The following is a 19,461-nucleotide window of genomic DNA, read 5'->3' on the forward strand; positions in this document are numbered from 1 at the left end:
CAAATTTCTTCTATACATGATTCCACCAGGAAATCCTACAAAAATTAACTTTTTTTTACTGCTCCAAGGATTCTTTCAGAATTCTTTAATTCTAGATTTCGGTTCTGTAACGGCGTTGAGATAATATCATATTCTAAATCTGCACGCCAAACTGGGCAGAAATCTAAATTTCCATGATTTTTGGTGCCCAGGAACCTATATAAAAACCAGATGGGGGATGAGTGAAATCACAGTGCTTATTTTCAATGAAGAAATCGCTTCATAGTCCATTTTACGAGCCGATTTTATGAATGAATTTTGACAGGAGGTAGCGTCCAATAACCCGTGAAAATCAATATCATCATCAACATTGTTGTCACTTCGTAAAATGGCTCATTCAGAGGATTTAAAGTCAGTGCTGTCAGATTTACAGAAAGTTATGTACATAACAAACGTTACTTTTAATATAGGTAACTTCTTTAAACAAAGCGTGCGTGTTTAATATTTGAATAACTCAATGATTGTTCTGCAATCGTAGTTAAAAACAATATATAAATATTGATTTTTACAGTGTTTATAGGTGTGACGTTGATGACTCATTCTTCCGTAAGTGTTTGAAGAGCGGTAAAGTAAGAAGCCGCTGTCCTGACAATCTGTAATAAATGAAAAAAGTAATAAAATGTGTAAAAGTGCAAACACAATAAACAAAAATAATGGACTCTTCACAGCGGCTGCACAGATTGAAAGTGACTAACAATAGACAATGCACAACACACATAACACTCAATGGCTTAGTACATGGTTTCCCATGGGTCGCGACCCCCCAGGGGGGTAGCCGGCCTTTATCCAGGGGGTCACGAGGGACAGTTAAATAATTTACTGTAAAAGACAACAAATGAGGGAATTTCTATGGTGGGTCGCCGAAAGCACGTCTATTGGTAAAAGAGGGTCGCGCACCCAAAAAGTTTGGTAATCTATGGCTTAGTAGAAAGCTTTTCGAATGCAGAAAAGTTTTCTCCGAATGGTGCGGGTATCGGGAATCCACACCCCGAGGCTTATGAAGCACCTAAATGACTGACTTCAATAACTGGACAGCCACGTAGCAAAAAAAAAACAATAATGATAAAATTAAATTATTTATTTTAACAGATGTGAAATTTAGCGACCCGAATACTTTTTTGTGATTTGATAATATTGATTGTCTTTAGCTTCAGGCACTGTCTTGTTAATGTTATTGACCAGAATGAAAAAAACTTTCAATAACTTTTCAGAAAAATAGCCATGTTCTAGGATTGGTTAACGTCAAATAGACGGAAATGAGGTTTGGGGTTGAAAAACATTTTCGATTTTTTCCTGTCGCACACTGTAGTGCATCACTCTCTCTTAATACATATTATTTTTAAAAGATAAGATATAATTTTTCAACTCAATAAGTTCGTGTTTGCGTTGTTTGCGCTGGGTAGAAAAAAAAAACATGTTTGTGGGAATATCCATATCTACAGTGCAACTGAGCTAATAAAATTGATAAATAATAATTGATGAATAACTATGGCAATTATTTCCTGAGATCATATCGTATGGTATTCCAGGGTTGTTAACGTTAATCAACGATTAACGCCGTTAACGTTAATTTTTATCCAAATCAACGTCAACGCCGGTGCGTTGAATTTCTTGGCAATCAACGTTAACGTTAACGGGTTGCGTTGAATCAACGTCAACGGAAGCCGTTGATTTCATCGTTGAAAATCGTGCGATTTATGCTACTGTAATTTTTGTTCAGGAGCCCACACAGTCGATTCGGTATGGGAGATAGATACGATAACCCGTCGGTCCAGCAACTTTTCGTAATGAAAGTTTCCGTGGCTTTTTTTGGCATGTGTTTGTGCCATTTTAGGACGCCATCACGAATTATTGTAAGATTCGCTATGAGTTTTTCGCTTTCCAAAGTTTCTGAATGTTGATGGAATTTCTTTTACTGTACCGTCTCTTTAGTCGAGCACAATCGTTACGGATACCTTAGTGGTATAGGAATCTCAACTGGACATCAATGATCAGGCTGCCATACTTACCTACCTGAGACTTACCTACTAGCTAACTACCGATGTTTTACTGGTTATTATTGCATTGCATTGTCACTGATCAACCACGTGTTACCTAAGACTTACTGTCAATCACAGCAGGCATGCATATGTCAAACGTGTCATTTGAAGCAGTTTTGTTATCAAATCTACCAATGAGTAAATTGGTTTAAGAAGATCGAAAAACAAGTATTTTCTTCAAGATCTTTTTGAATTTTGAAAATTTTTGGATTACTGAAGACATTTCAGATTCTCCAGAGCTAAGACTTAAATATTGAAAGATCTGGAGCTTCAATCAAAACCAAAATGTTGAAAACTGACCGAGAGCTGAAAAGTCAAGATCCGAAAGTTGAATTGTCTCCAGCTGAACCTCCAAGGTACATCCTACGAAAATTTCTATGGAAAAAAACCCTCTACATTATTGATCAGTTAGAAGAAATTTGGGGAAATATTTTGGAAATATTTTTTTTGCAATTTCTCATCGTAATAGGCTGTTTTACCTCACGCAAATCTGACAGGAAAAGGCCTACTTTCCCACACTAAATTATCAGTGCTGTAATGGTTCATTACAGCACTGATTTGCGTTGCGTAATGAACCATTACAGCACTGTTTTCAGTTTTGATCAACTTCTTGATGCTTTCTGGACGCAGGTTTGAAAAATTGTGACAACTGCACAGTATAACCCTGCTATGGTCAGACTTTCATAAACATGGCTATGAACATCAGTGTGCAGTTTGATGTAAAAGTTTTGTTAAAAACTATCCTCAAGTGGTAATTTATGAAATTGCAAAAAACGTTGTACGCATCTCGGTGCAGAACTCGATTTTTACAGCACTCGTCGTACTTATCCAACTCGGCAAGCCTCGTTGGATAAGTGTACAACTCGTGCTGTAAAAATCTTCATTCTGCACCTTGTTGCGTAAACTACTATTATGCAAGTCTTTTTTATGCTAGGGGTGATTTTGTTAAGGTCTGCTTTTTTACAGAACGGTGTAGTTATGTATGATACATCTTTTTTTAAATTAGACTTCAACGATTGAATTCATTCTTGGCCTTGTTCTTGGCCGAAAGTCTTTTGAAATACCTGTCGATGCCGTCATGTTCCATTTTTTTTTTTTCATTTTGAGTTTATTGAAATTGACTTAGATATATGATGTCTTATATGCTTTATAAATGACTAAATGCGCTGACTCGTTAACCATCAAAAGGCGCCCATATTAGTGGACTAATAACTCTTCGCGCACTAGGCAAGGTTCCAATACGTCGCTTAAAGAGTTGCCACATATAATTTTGGGTTAGCTAATGGAACACGGGAGATGTGGTCTAGTCAAAGTGAATGCATTATTTGACAAATCTTACTCAATGCTAGCTCGACTGACGGTAGTTTTAAAGCTAGAGAATGTTATTTAAACTAAACCCTAATTTAGCCCGTGTAGTTGCCGGCAGTCTTCAAAATTTCCTTTGCATTGCACTGCTTTGATTCTTAAAACTAGGAGCAGGAGAATGAAAAATCCATCTTTTTCAATCGAACGAGGCGTTGATTTGTTCGTATCCTTTCTACTGAAATACTGCATCATTGATCTAAATCATTTATTCGATGTGCAGTCGTGGAAATGATCTAGTTTTCCGTGCTTATAGAAGAAAAGCGTCATAAATTTTCCATCATCGTTCTCGAATCGACGTTTGGATCACTGAGCCAGCAAAAAGATTTCTGCAAGTTATACTACCCAGACAACCAGGAATCGCATAAGGATGCACGCTGTACATCGTATAACATACTATTTTAAGTCACTATCGCATATATGTACGGCTGAGGGACAATTTTCATCGCATATGATGTTATTTTTTGAACTTACTGCGATGTATCTGGTAAAATCATATAAGAGTGCAAATTAACTTTTATAATGCATGACTACATCGTAGTAGACGATGTTCCAATGTTTTGTTGCGACGAACTTTACTTATTCGCAAAAGCGTTCGAGTGAACTCGTAAAGTGTCAACTGAATTCACATAATTGCGTACTGCGATGATTATACGACTTCGCTTGGTGCTTTTCTAATTATGTTAGTTTAACTCGCATTGGTGTACAAACTAAATCGCATAAAAGTGAAAATAAACTCGTTCAAATGTACATACAAACTCGCATAAGCTAGAATCGTTAACGTCGGCATATTGCGATGTGATATGTGATAACAATGGAAGAGGTGCTGTTGGAGTGCCAAAAAGCTAAAAGAAAGTGAAAAGTCATCATTATGGTTACAAAACAAGTTACAAAGTCATCATTTTTGTTTGGTTGACCTTATAATTAACAATGGGTGGTGCTAGCAAGAGAGGAGTAGTGGTAACTGTGCGGGAAATCATGCTACATCATTTTGATTTTCAAAGAGCCTGCCGAACACGTACAGCGCACGGAAATCAAGTGCATTCCAACAAGCACTGAGGTGAGTTAGAGTGTCATGACATTTAATCAGTGTGTTTCATAAGTAGTGTTTGGTGCTAAGTGTGAAGTGCGGCTCGCTAATCCAAAGGTTATTAGTTCGATACTTAGGTGACAAGTTTTTTTTTATTTCTTATATTTTAGTCGCATAAGGCGCTATATTACGTCGCAATAGTACATACCGTACATCGCATAAGATATCGCTTCAAGTCATATAGCGTCATTATTTTCCCGTCAATGCACGTATAGCGCCTCCACTTTTGTACGCATAAGGCACTTTTACTGCATCTTATGCGATGTAACTTTTCCGTATAAAAGTACGTATAACATGAACATAAACTTCATTATACGTGCAAATTGGTTGTCTGGGTAAACAATATCAGCAAGGTTTGTTTAGCATTTTTGTTAAGAATTTTCTTTTCTCATAAGGATTGCATATTTTCAGCGATGGGTCGAGACAGACATAGCGACTATCGGAAGTACTTTGTGTGGAGTGAAGTGGAGCATAAATTTAAGTGCATAATTGAAGGATGCACGGGGTACGGCTTCACGAAGGATCACATAGGAAACTTCACCCGTCATATTTTGAATATGCATTCCGACATTGCAAAGGTTCGTTGCATAAAAATAATTCAGGACATTTCTCTAAGTCAATCTGATTTTAGGTACTTGGAATGTCGGCCAAGCGTAAAATAACATGCGAAGAAGTCAGTCCAAATAAAATTTTGAAGAAGGTGACTGTATGGGTAGATCCTAATGATTTTCGTTCCGGTATAGTTGAAATGCCAGCCAAACAGTCCATATCTTTCAACTTTTTCAACTGTGAAGCATGCAAAAAGACAATTGGGCCATTGGCAAAGGCGCTTGGCATAACAATTAATTCGGAGATGGCCTCGACAGAAGTTACTAAAGTTGCTACCGAAATCAGACAAATAATATCAGAAAGGATTCAAAACCGTATGATATGTCTCAAATGTGACAGTGCATCGCGACACGAGAAAAAAATATTTGGCGTGAACGCACAGTATCTGCATAATGGAAACGTGTATGTTCAGACGCTGTCCATGCTGGAAATAGATGAGAGGCAGACTGCAGTCAATCTCAAAGATCGGATGTTACAAGTTTTGAATCAATTCAAAATCAATGTACTAAATGTCTATGCGGTGACAGTTGACAACGGCTCCAACATGATTGGTTGCGTTAGAAAGCTTGGCCAAGAACAAGCTCTTACGTTACAAGGTAAAACTATAACATTATGTTTCGCGATCGAATATGTTAACACCAACGTGCGAAAAAGAACGGAAATCAACCCGATTTGCAAGAGCGCACATGAAAGATCTCCACTATATGAATCATGTGCACAATTGCACACCGGATTACGATTTAGCGAAAAAGGTTAAACTCCATTTTTTTTGCACTTTGGCGGTAAATGTTGAACTCATCACATTCACATGCTTCACCATAATAAGGTGAAGATATGATGAAGCTAATCCTCGAGATTTCAAGAGCACAAAGCTGGAGGACAAAAATTTGGTTTGCGTTGAAAAGTTGATCGATTGGGTATCCAATCGTTCAACTTTTAGCGTCAACCGACTTTTGGTCCTTCGGATTTGTGCTCATGAGAAATCGAGGTGGCTTAGTCATATCCTCACTAATGCACTGAAAGCTGCATTGATAAACGTACCAATGTCATTCTTACTAAAATTACTCTTTTAAATTTTAACAAATTTTCTTATTAAATTTAAATAAGCTAACGAAACATTTAACATGTAGATTTGAACGAGGCCAATGAAGACGGTAACGGTGACATGCATCATGAAGACGAGCATTTCGAGGATATTGAGAATGATTCTGATGACGATGATGATGAGGAAGACGAAAATGATATTGATTCCGCTGAAATGCGAATGAGAGATATTCTTTCAAGCCCAAATGCTGAATGCTTAGACTTTGTTCGATGTGGTGCACATACAATTCAACTGGCAGTAAACGGCGCCATCAGTTCAGAAGTATCTGCGCAGATTTCATCAATTCATTCAAAACTTAAACTATTGAAAACTGCTCAGTACCGCTCGTTGTTCAAGATCGCAAATGTCCGTCTGCCAAAGCTCAGCACACCTACACGTTGGAGTTCCAAGTACGATATGTTTCAACATATTGTAATGCATAAAGATTTTTATGTAACGATTGGCAACAGCGACGAGAAAGTCAAAATCAGTGAAGAAGATTGGACCATGATGGAGAATTTTCTCGAAGCATTCGAACCTGCCCATATTTTGACGAAAGAACTTCAGAAGCAAAATCTAATTATCGGAGATATGTTCCGCTTGATCAAAGTTTGCCAATATAAATTACAAAATATCGAAAGGAATGGAAATCCACTAGTGACCAACCTGAAACAAAATATAGAGCATCGGGCGAATCAGATTTTTTCCAGCAAAGCAGCGAAAGTAGCACTGTTCTTCGATCCAAGGTGGAACTTTATGGACTCTCCGTATTTGGCTAAAGAAGATAAGGCAATTGCTATTGTTAGTAGTATTATTCACAAATTGAATTAAGGACAAACTTCTTAACATCCCGTTTAACAGTGCATTAAAACTTCAAACGCACACATCTCAAGAAGCAAGCTTCACACAAAAAAGTATTTTATTATTCTGTTCTTGCTCACTTGTAATAAGTCTAAAATAAGAAGCTCAGGTGCGCTGGTTTTGTTTTCGAAGAGATTTGTGCCCTCGAAATCGTGAGTAGGTGCCAAAGTCGGCCATTGTGGCGGCCATGTTGGGATTCTAACAAGTCTGTCCTTAAATGACAAAATGAATATGTTTTAACCTTTCTATTACAGGACCATATTTTGAAAATGGCCAAGATTTTACGAACTGTATCTGAAAACGAAAATGAAAATACTACTCAGCCTAATCAACAATCAGATTCTGCTGAATCGGTAGGAGAAGACGATTTTGAGAAAAGTCTCGAAAACGAGTGCAGTAGCCATATGGGTTCCGCTAATTTTTCAGAAGTTGATCTCAAAATCAAACTTTTGAGCATTGCCAACGCGAGCCAACGGTTGGACTCTAAAACGGATGTATTGAAACTGTGGGAATCAAAGCGATACGATGACCCGGAACTCTATTTACTCGCCATAACAGCGTTGGCGGTTCCCTGCACCCAAGTGTCCGTTGAACGTTGCTTTTCGGGCTTGAAGCTATTATTAGAAGACCATAGACTAAGATTAAGTGCCTCCAAATTGGACGATTTGATGATAATTAGATTTAATATGAATTTGCTTCCCGAAGCAATCATGCGCTTAGGCTTAAAATAGTTTAATGTTAAATTGTTTTTTTTTATTATGTTTTTGTGTTTTTTTTTTCTTGCCAGTAGTTATTGTTTTCATGTTTGAACCAACTGTAATAAATAAAACTGTTGATCATTAAATTGTATTGTTGAATATCAAATTTCATTTGTTTTTGTATCATGTTTTGAACAATAAAAACTGTAAATTCATTATCATTCTTTAAGACCCCTGTTTCCTACTCTTGCTCGAGGCATAATAAAACGGTGCCTAAAGAACTGTCCATACACATCAGATCCATTTTCTGTTATCTCATACTCTGCTCCCTTGTAGGCTTTTGGCCATACACAATTTTCAAAATTTGTCTACCGTAGAATTCGGTCAAATTTGGTAATTTTTTACCCCGACCCTCCCCCACGTAACTTCTTTTGTTTGATAAATTGCGTATGAAGGATAACACAGTGCCAGACCCATTCCCACCCTCTTAGCGTTACGTAATATTTGAACTCTCAAAGAATAGGAACGAATAGCCAATTCTACGTCCTGAAGCTAAAAACTCAACTACAATACGTCATGTAATTGAACAAGCGTGTTTTACATATCGTAGACTTTGGTAATATTACTACATTTGTGCTATCCGGGACCAATTTTGGTATACTTGAAGTTGTAAAGGTTGGGGTAAAGGATTAATGCGTAAGTGCCTTCTGCTTCTGAAATTGACGCTACTTCAGTGCACCGGAATTGATCGCAGATGTCACTAATCGGTCGTACTTAGACATAAAATATGATTCGGTTCCGTAAAACAATAGCATTCCAAAAATTAGCTGTAATTTTTGCACCAGGCCCTTACGATGCTGCTCAAATGTCAAAATACCTACTTTACATCGGTGAAATGATTTGAATCAATGATGCACTAATTTTCATCAAGTGAGCACAGGAGTAATAAAATGCGAATATTTGGACTCGCAATGAAAGGTTGAGTTTATCGAAGCATGCTTTTCTAAAACTCACAATAGCAATGATGATCTTTGAAGACTGGTTGCCGGCTTAGAATAGCACTACGGACCACCTGTTCCGGGGGTAAAAGTCCACCAAACAGGTAACCCCAATCCAAGGTGTCAGGCGACCCGTGCTGAGGGATGAATGGTTGAGGGGGTTTAAAATATGCTCGATCTTTAACGGAGCCCGTAGCGTGGGTAAGATCACCTTTTTGGATTGCGTTGCGGCGAAAGATCTACCAAACCGAACCCTAGTCCTAACTGCTTCCAGCTAGTGGAGCAGCACATTTGAGTAATCAAAGAAATCACGTTGGTCCTTATTACATTTCACACCTTGTTGAAAGTGATAGGTCTCGGTTTTAGGTGTGGCCGAGATGGATCTTGAAACAAGGAAAAATGGGTTAGTATTCCTAATCTTTTATTCGGTGTTCACTGGTTTGAAACAGAAAGGACTAGGGTTCCGATGCATGGTCAATATCGGTATCATTTCTTGACGTTCTCGTTAAGGGATCCGATTTTGACTGAAAAAGGAGCGTGTTAAAAGCGGAACCTATCAATCAGAATCCTTCCTTGCGATTATGTTGAAAATGACTACTGTAACAAAACCGAATACTTTATAACTTCTCAATGGTGATAAAGTAATACGACATGCACTATACAAAGGACACGGGGTATACCACAATAGATCAAAATATTGGTCGCAGTGGTTATGTCCCGAACAGAGAAAAAAAAAACCCTAATTTAGAGAAATTATCACTGATCTTCATTCACATAATTAACGCAAAATTAACGAAGTCGTTGACGTTGAATCAACGCTCTGCGTTAACGTTAACGTTGATCAACGCGCCTGAAAAATCAACGCAAAATTCGGTAATCGTTACAATTAACGTTAACGAATTAACGAAACGGCGTTAATCGTTGATTAACGTTAACAACCCTGGTATTCATATATTTCTAATTACTACTATCCTTAAAGATTGTGATGGTTCGTCATTCCCCTTGTTGATCAAAACAAAAACAAAATCGATATAGATAGCAAGTGAGAAGCTGAATTTGACTCAGTGAATTAAGTTATATTTGGACTGAATTTCTAAGTAATTTCTAGAAAACTAATACGCGATTCTTAGCTTCTGTGAGCAGTATTGTCGGTAAATTAAAACATCCTAAAAATATTGAATTTGCAATCACAATAGTGTGCTATTTATTCTAGGAACTTAACATTACGCGGGCAAAAGTTTTCTTAACTATATCTAGTTTGAGCCTAAACCGAGGGTAAAACTAAGCCTAATTGAATTCTAGCGTGAGTATGTATCTAAAACCTATGTACTTAAAATTACCTAATTAAAATATTATATACAATTAGCCTGGAATGTCAACTAGTGCACCCCACCTGAACACTAGTGGCACGAGGTTCTAGAAAGCAAACTATCAGTTGTAAGTAAATGTAAAATACTTTCTACAAATTAAGCTAACATAAAGCATTTGAATTACAGTTTTAGCTGCTACTAAGCTGCTTAAGAAAGGTGGTGCAAATTTCTAAACTTGAATCCGAACAACTTGTTTTTGTTATTGATGATTATCAGTTCAATTTAAAAATAAAAATAAATTAAATTTAGGCACAAAGTTATCGTTTTACCCCGTCCTGCCCTACCACCCACAAAAGTAAAGGCTACACATTTGGTAACATAGGCATCAGCAACCATGCGTCTCCATTTCATTTCCAGCCTTAATAAACCAACCATGCATCATGTGTGAAGAATTAGCAATAAGTTAAAATTCACAAATACAAAGAAATTAAAAAAAAAAAAACCATGCATCGAAAGCAAGCATAACAAATACAAAAATGAAAAATTGACTATTAAAACACCTACTTACCGACAGATACGTCTCCATGGACATTACAATCAAATTGTAGGCACTGATGTCCACCGTCTTCTGCACATTCAGCAGAAATAACTGTAGCTTCGTTTTGAACTTCTTCGAACACTGGTGCCAGTTGCAATCGTAGACCGAGTTCGGTAATTCTATGCTCTAGTTGATCCATATTGATGGCATTGAATAATTGGCATTGATTGGTGGAATGGAAACAACCAAAACGTAAAAGGGAATCACTTACACGAACTACGGAGAAAACCACATGATGGATGCATTATTTACCTACCTCATTCTGGACTCTTTGTCCGTACCAGCAGAACTGGAACAGTTGATAAAAGGCGGCGATCAAGTATACTACCATCACAAAGATTTGCGAATCTCCTTCGCTCTGTTTACGTCGACGAGATATGGAAAATGTTTTCAATTGAGATGGCGTAGAAATTAATGCATAATAATAATAAATAAAATGTAATGGACTGTAGTCCACGGTTTTTAAAGAGAGAACACTCAGTTAAAATATGGAAGTTTCCATCATTCGCGGTCCTATTTCGGGAAACCAAATTGTAATAACTGTTTTGGATGCCAATCAGCCTTATTATTTTTTTAATGAAAAACTGTAGTTTAAATGTGTCATATTGTCTACAAAAAATGTTGTATCGTCACACTGAAAAATAAATTAAAGCCTAAAACTTCCAACTTTATGGCCATTTAAAAAATAATTCACTAAGGTAAGTAAAATGTGGTATTAGTTTTTTTTCAAAAAAAAAAAAATGATAAAATATGAGCGAATATAGAGATCGATCAAAATTAAAAAAAAATACTAAACAATAAACAATGTGCTGCTTTTTTCAGAAATATCTATCACTTGGTTGGATTTTACAAGAGAAACACCTAAGCTTCTTGTGTTCAAACATTCATTATTCTCAGAGATGTATACTTTTAAGTTCATTCCTAGTAAAATATAAAGTAAATAAAGGAAAATTATTGCCCGATTTCAAAAGAATTATTCCTCCGACAATTCGCTCTTTTGGTCATTACTGTCAAGTGGCTGTATAATAAAAACACAAATATTTTTTGAACTTACCGCATTAGCGCTGGCATGAAACGCAATTACGCAAATAATAGATGTGCTGGTGAACAATTGCAGTATCAGAATCGGGGAGAAAATTTTGTTGATATCGTCCATAAACCTGAAAAAAATCTATAATGACACTAGTTTCCCACATATTCACAGAGCATACATAATCGCCCGGGTATAATGATCAACGCATTCATGCAAATACAGCTGCTTTTCCTCATCGGTAAAGCCAGCACTAGTAGATTCTTTGATGATCAGATTTAGTGACTTGAACATGGTGACCACGTGCATCGTCATCAAAACGTACAGCCCATCGAATGCAATCACTCCAGCGAACGTTGTATAGCCGGACAGCGATTCTGAACAGAAAAGGAGCTCATGCAGTGGGCTATAGTACTTCAAATTTTCCATGCCACGGTAGTAGGTCTTGTACACTGTGCGTAAGAAGGGGATTATTCAGAATACCGACGGCCTTAGATTATGTTTCGATTAAATTTACCAAATCTCCGGGGCTCCGAACTGCCTTGAAAGAGATTTATCAAATTGATCACAGCAGGAATGATGGAATAGCTGCTTGCTGTAACTCCAACGGAAAAACTGTAAAGCTGCAAGTTGATTTTCACTTCTTTCCATTTATTTTTCATTATTTGGCCAAATTGTTGGAAAATTTCTCTGTTTTTGCCTGACACAAAGTAAAATGCATAAATCAAAACAAAAACCGTTAAATCAAATGATATTTTTTTAATTCTATACCAAGTAAAACTAGCTACGAACATGAATAGTATTTACCTTTCTTCAAAAATGTTATCTTCTGCATGAATTCATGATTTCTCATCTTGTTTAGCATCATGTTGATTTCATCAGAAAAACTGTACAAACGCATTATTTTGACACCGGTCAGACTGATGCTGCAAAACGAACACAAACCCTGAAATTCGTATGAAAAATGAGCAGAATAATGACAAAGTAGAACCAAAGTAGCCTAAAGCTATTAGTTGATAAACTAAGTTTTATAAACTTTTTTTGTCTGTATTAACGAGATTTTTAACCCTAGGCTAGTTGATCTCGGGACCCACGTTTCACTTCCCTTCCGAAGGAAGAACCCACATTTTGTGAGTAGGTCGGGAGTGGAATTCGATCCCAGGTCCTCGGCGTGATAGTCAAGTGTTCTAACCACTACACCAGAACCGCTCCACAAGTTTTATAAACAATATTCGCTTTCCCGATTTACGCGCACATGCAAAATGACATTGGCAAAAGAAACTCTCAGTTAATAACTCTGGAAGATAGAACACTAAGCTGAGAAATATGCTTTGTATCAGTGAAAACGTTATGTCAAGCAGAAGATGAATTTACAGACTTGCGGATACATGGTTAAGTAATGCAATTTTTATGTGTTTTATCGTGAATTTAGAGTGTACAAATAAAATATGACGTCAAACAACCTATTGCAGTTGTCGAAGTCGTACTTTCATTCTCGTTTGGCTACACCAATGCTTCCCGAACTGTGCGCCGTGAACATTTCGCTGGTGCACCGCAGGTTCTTGAACCTTAACAAAAAGAAAATATATCTGGAGCTCGATTTGAATAGGTCGTATGTGCTTTTGTCGATATAAAATTCGATCAGTTTATTTTAGTCATTGTAGCAATATGACAGATATTTTGCAAACTATTAATGATGGAACAGAAAACCTGTTTTGTGAGGATTCTGCTGCATGTATCAACTTTGCTCAATTTCAACGGTTTTCGCTATAATAAGCGAATCCAACTGATCGAAATTTTAATCGACAAAAGCACATACGACCTATTCAAATCGAGCTCCAGATATATATTTCAATATGGGAACGTCTTCTATTGTCGCGCTTATCTTTTATTAGAGTCCTGCGGTGGTCGTATGCTCGCAAGGCATACCGCCGCATGACAATCGCAGGGCAAAACAAAAGATAAAGTGTTCCCGCCAAAAACGAAAGCACGTGGGTTTCGCCAAGTGACAGATGTTTTTGAATGTATTTGTGACGAACGGCAAGAGTGGCTCAGTGGAATGAGTGTGCTTGCTGTCAAACCCCATATAATGGAATTATTTACTTTTAAATCTGGTGATGCTGTTATGATTAGTGACTGTCGCGCTTATATCAGAAGCCAGAGGCAGATAATCGCCATATTCTGATTTTTCTTGAGAGGCATAATACTGTTTGATGGTACTTAGAATTTTTGCTTCACAGCATTTTTCCAAAATTTACCTCAACTTTCGAATATTCTAGGGAATGTCTCGTATGCTCTTAAAAATGTTTTACAAAATTTTTAAATTTTCGGAATTTAGAAAAATAAATCATTTAGATTGTAAAGTAAAAAATTGGATCTACAATTTTTGAGTCTTCAAACAGCTTGTAATAAAAGGTGAATATTTCAAACATCTTATTGAAGTTTCTTCAATTTTGTTCAATCTCCCAGTCTTTATGTTTGTAGCGGCCATGGGCATGCTCGGAGTCTGCTTCTTGTTTCCGGGAATAATCAACAATGCGCGGGAACAAGCGAGCAGACTCATCATACAAGGGCTCTACTTCAAGAGCGGAAGCCACACAGACAAAACCAACAAATTCCCCCAAAAGACCGATATCCCAGAAGTTCTGGGACAGAACTCGACCTTATCCTGTTCTCATCATGGGCAAAGACTCCCAACCACTTCAATCCCATTCCGTTTTGGAAGACGGATGTTACAACAAGACGTACCACAAAAATACGAAACGAAATGTGAAATGTACTTGAACTTTCTTAACGATCACTAACTAGCTCATGATTTTTGAGGGAAACAAGGACTATATATGTATTCAACATTTATTAAATTTGATAACCTAGGATAATCATGGTCTGAATCAATTTGATAACCTATACATTTCTACGGTCGCATCCGACCGGCATTCCTTCTTCTTCTTCTTCCCCCTTTCTGACTATGGCCTTATCTTGTGCGGTTTTGGTCTACTCTAGCTCTTTTGTGTTTATGGGTGCTAATTCACTTGCATGCACGCCTTGCTCTCTATTCTTACGGCAATTGTCTGGATGGAGATAAATCAATTGCGCGTACTGGTTAAAGGTTTAATATGTGCACTAAATAAACATTCTTCCATGTTTTTGGAAAGGTTCTGGATTCAAGAGATGTTTCAAAGAGCCAGAATAATGGAGCAGTTAGCTCAGTAGCAAGAGTTTTCAAAGACTTGCCTCCAACAGCACACATCTCAAATAAATATGGTTGATACTAGGCCGAAGATGGGTGCCATTAATTTATATAGTGGAGCGGACCTGCTGTGATGGTTAGAATACTTGACTATCACGCCGAGGACCTGGGATCGAATCCTACTCCCGATAAATTCGCATAATGTGAGTTCTTCCTTCGAAAGAGAAGTAAATCGTGGGTCCCGAGATGAACTAGCCTAGGGCTAAAAATCTCGTTAATACATATAAAAAAAAAAAACAAAAAAAAAATATATAAGTATTCATACTGTTGTTAGCGATAACTTGTCCCTGCGCGACATTTATCACAAAATGGATGTTCAAAGGAATAAAGCTTCTTTTGAGGCAATAAAGTAGATAATGCCAGTGTTATATTCACACATCTTGAAAAATTAGGAAGATTATTCGGATTCTAAGATGATGTGCTTTTTCGTGGTGAACCCTGCTAAAAACTAAACGGACAATGTAACGTCACGAAATGTAAAAATGTTTTATCCAAAAGCGAATCCGAATAGTATATCTTTTATTGCACTGAGTTGAAGAACAAAATAATAAATTACTATGGTGGAAGGCATTTTCAGAATAACATAAAAATCCGAGCAGATTTTTAGAGATGTTGGTAGGGGGATTAGGGGCATTATGGACACCCGGGGCGAAATGGACACCCCTGTTTTTGCCGAAACCGTTGACTTTTCTGTAAAGCTTTTAATGCATAAGTGTAAAGGAACAAGTTATTGTTCTATTTTTCAAAAGTACCATTTATATTCCTTCAAAATAACCAAAATATCATTGAAATTGAAGTATGTTTTTCAGATGGTGAATTGTTAGCTTATCTACATGTATACGCAGATTTAGCAATGGATGAAGAATTATATTTTTTTACAGAACTTACTCAAAATAGTAATTTTAATGTTGTAGTCGATTCGGGGCGAAATGAACACTGGCAATTATGAATGGGTGTACGCGCGTTGCATACTGTTAGGCGTTTTAGAGAGTTTGGAAAAAATCAATCCGATTATTTTAGCCTAAAATTTATTTAACTAACTTTGGTGTTATGTGAACTCTTCTAAGATGGAGTATTATATCTGTGGTGTTGATCTCCGTAGAAAAATTACTTAATTGGTCGATATTATCAAAGATACAGCATACAATATGCAGGGGTGTTCATTATGCCCCGATGAGTGTCCATTTCGCCCCGTACCATTCCTGCCAGCCCCAAAAAACACACGGTTTACAAATCATTATTCCTTCACAATAATGGCATTCTACCTGCTGTAAATGATTGAAATATGAAGGAAACAAGTTAAAGTTGTAAGCCAACTGATAATATGTTAAGTTTTTGTCTGTTATACAGGCCTAACATACTCATTTGCTTAAGGTGTCCATTATGCCCCTAATCCCCCTATCGCGGTAGAGAACGTCGATTTCTAGCGCGTTGAAGCCTCACGCTACTTATTCGCATTATAAACAAGTTTTCCAATGAAAACTGAATGTTCAATAAGTCAAATACTTCGGAATGTTTACAAGAAATCCAAATATGATTTTTTTTCAAGATTTACTGAAAATCCTAAAATAAACTTTTTTTCATGAGTTATAGTGGATAATCTGACTATGAATGCGTTAAAACGTTGTAACGTCATGGCAGAATGTGTCTTTGATAAGATCGAGCATACGAAACATATAATTTTGATCCAATAATATTCATAAGCAAAACTTATAAGATTCGTAAGTGGTTAAGATGAACCAGCCTCGGGCTGGGAATTTCAAAAATAAAGACATTAAAAAATATTCGTAAGTGCCTGAACATTGATTCACCGTTTTTCCTTTGTCCTATATAAAATTTATTCAATTCTTAGCTAGCAAATTTTTAACGTTCGAACACATGTTGACGTGATTTATAAAAATTAAAAAAAAAAAAACGTGCTGTGTGTCATTTTTCACTCATTTACACTAATACCATGCCTTGCATAGAATATTTTACTCTAATTTATTGCTTTGTAGCTTATAACCTAACCATGCATCTTTAAAAAAAATAGACTACTACTCGGTGCTGCTCTACAAAACCAAAAGCAAAAAGGTGCTACATCGCATCATACCAGTCATACCTCAGTCATAGTTTTTAGCGCACCGAAATTATGAAAAAAGAACTCCACTTGTAGATAGGTATTGTACCAATGCATAAAAATCATAAAATAGTACAATCGTTTCCACCACACTTTCCTTTCACCAACTAGCTTCTGTGGCCATACACCCAGAGAAGTAGATAACAAGCTGAGCCAGTAGATACTGGCGTCATTATCCTCAGCACTTTGCAATTTGGGCCTGTAATGTTCCATTTGGTCCTTCTAAGAGACAGAGTTAAACAGATACTTCACCAGTATCGAATCCGCTTTTTATTGACAACCTACAGAAGCAAATTAGCATGTTCGTGATTCATTGATAATCCCATTATCTCAGCACGCTCACCCTAAACACCTTGCTCCTAAACGAAACGACATTTTTTTTTCCAATTTCGCCTAATTTTATCATTACTCGCCATTATCGGTTCACTTTGTAAATCTTTTTGATCCCCTTTCAATTTGCTATCCATAATTAATTACTTGTCAAATCTATATTGAGTTAAACCTGCTCCTGATAAGGTCGCCAAGCCTTTTTTATTTTACTTGATTAAACAAACGAGTGGGTGACTCACAAGTAGCAATTGTACCTTGATCACACTGATGAGCTTGTGATCGGAACATGCGACACATGGCACGTGAACTTAATTAGATAGTTACACGATGAATAGGTGCGAATGGTCTATTGACTTTTGAGTAGGTTTCCGTTTGGCACGATCTCATAAAGGGACGACTGTGTATTCCTTATCAGAATAAACTGGACCAAAACTCGAATCGAAGCAACAACGAGTTGATTCTGGAACTATCGTGGTAAATATAGTCAATTTGCATACTATTTCGTCACGTCGTCGGTACCCAATCAATTTATGAAGCTGAGCTCTTCAATCGCTAAATATCTGGCGTCTGGCAGCAACGCGGATCGCCTGGGCCCGTGACTTACGGGTACGTAGAATATGTACTCGAACAATTTTCATACCTGCCGCTGCCATGAACTGGTACGCGAAATATGTTAAAAATACTGTGAATTGAATTGAGACAAAATATTTGAAGAAGAAAGTCTGTGAGTGACGATTTCTTATGCCAACTACCAGTATGTATTCACTTTTACGTCTTACTTTTGGAATAGATCGTATCCCGGCATAAGTAAGTAAGAAATTATTCCATATTTCACTTTTTTTTTCATTTCATTTATTAAGAAGAACATCGTGGCCTTCAATAATCCTCATAGGAATAAATATTTACGACCACAGGATGACGAGATTTCCTTAATTGGTGTAGGTCCATCAGTCATCCTGGAATTGTGTTTTGTATGCCTTCTTGTTCACAGTCATTAACTGCTGTGTCCATAACTTATTTTTGTCTAGGAAAATTAATCCTAATGGGTTTTTATGCAAGGCAGCTGCATTTTGAAATCCGTGCTAGGGACTGGTTTACCTGTCTTGCAGTTATTTATCGCCAGAATGACCTTAAGATATGCAACCACTCCGGTTGCTAGGGCTGTATCCTCCTGAATGATAGAAGAGCACAATAAATGCGAATTAAAATTAGGAAAATATGCACAAGTTAAAATCAAACATACAACAGATAAATAAAACTGGTAACAATCTCTTGCGAACACTAGTTTTGCAATTTTGTTGTCCGGCATTATCACAGAATGCCCTGCCCATCGTATCCTTTCAGCTAGCATCAGATTACTTTGCGGTCTTCGACAAAGTTTTTCAGGACACCCTAGGCTATGTTTTCTCTTTATCGGTTAAATGGTTATAGAAAAACTCGAGCTTGTTATGAGAGAAATGCAAAAAAATGTGTTTTCCCATGTAAAACCCCATACAAACTTCAAAAGCGATGCGCAAAACGTAGACATAACCGAATGTGCCCAAATTTTCCACACTTACTTGGGTCCTGGAATGGGATTGATTGATTTGTCTTTATTTAAGAGACTTTCCGCCCTTGGCTGGTTCGTCTCTTCCTGGAATGCGATCAAAAAAGCTTTGATCTGATGGGATATCATAGAATTTTTCATTTTTCCATATAAACGATGACCTACTCTATTGAATACGTTAAATTAAAGACATCAAACGTAAATTTAGTTAAATATCTTTGTAATGAGCCAAAAAGAATTAAAATTGAAGTATAGGTGACGAAGATATCATTAAATCACTTTTCCATGTTTTACGAAAATAACCCCAAATTTTTGACTGATACATCATATTGAGGAGTGACCCCAAGCTTTTGGTCGATGACATCAAGAATTAATTTAATAAATAACTTTTTTCCTAGACTTTTTTTAGCCAAGTTTGGCAAAAAGCAGTTGAAAGCTAATAGGATATGGGTTATATTACCGCTCTCATAATAAAACTTGGTCGACCCAATTTCCAGC

The 19,461-nt window shown here is 36.9% G+C and overlaps 1 protein-coding gene across 2 annotated transcripts; it reads right to left on the reverse strand.

Annotated features, from left to right (window-relative positions):
- LOC109423359 (odorant receptor 63a-like) lies at window positions 1-18,213 on the reverse strand. 2 transcript variants are annotated; one of them, XM_062848929.1, is made up of 8 exons: window positions 17,070-18,213; window positions 12,526-12,664; window positions 12,236-12,418; window positions 12,044-12,170; window positions 11,743-11,848; window positions 10,945-11,046; window positions 10,659-10,814; window positions 1-632 (listed from the first exon to the last, which is right to left on the reverse strand). In XM_062848929.1, exons 1-8 carry the CDS (start codon window positions 17,298-17,300, stop codon window positions 576-578), a joined length of 1,101 nt encoding a protein of 366 aa, XP_062704913.1. In that variant the 5' UTR covers window positions 17,301-18,213; the 3' UTR covers window positions 1-575. The 2 variants fall into 2 exon arrangements, with proteins under 2 accessions (XP_062704913.1, XP_062704912.1); XM_062848928.1 differs by having other exon boundaries at window positions 4-632; window positions 11,900-12,170.
- Window positions 18,214-19,461: the final 1,248 nt, after the last annotated feature.

The sequence above is a fragment of the Aedes albopictus genome, chromosome 2, assembly GCF_035046485.1.
Source record: "Aedes albopictus strain Foshan chromosome 2, AalbF5, whole genome shotgun sequence".
NCBI classification, from domain to species: Eukaryota; Metazoa; Arthropoda; class Insecta; order Diptera; family Culicidae; genus Aedes; species Aedes albopictus.

Coding starts and splice junctions, on each gene's coding strand:
- LOC109423359 (XM_062848928.1), bottom strand. CDS start 17,300: ATGGAACATTACAGGCCCAAATTGCAAAGTGCTGAGGATAATGACGCC. Junction 12,419..12,525: donor GATAACATTTTTGAAGAAAG/GTAAATACTATT, acceptor ACTTTGTGTCAG/GCAAAAACAGAGAAATTTTC. Junction 10,815..10,944: donor GACAAAGAGTCCAGAATGAG/GTAGGTAAATAA, acceptor TGGATCAACTAG/AGCATAGAATTACCGAACTC.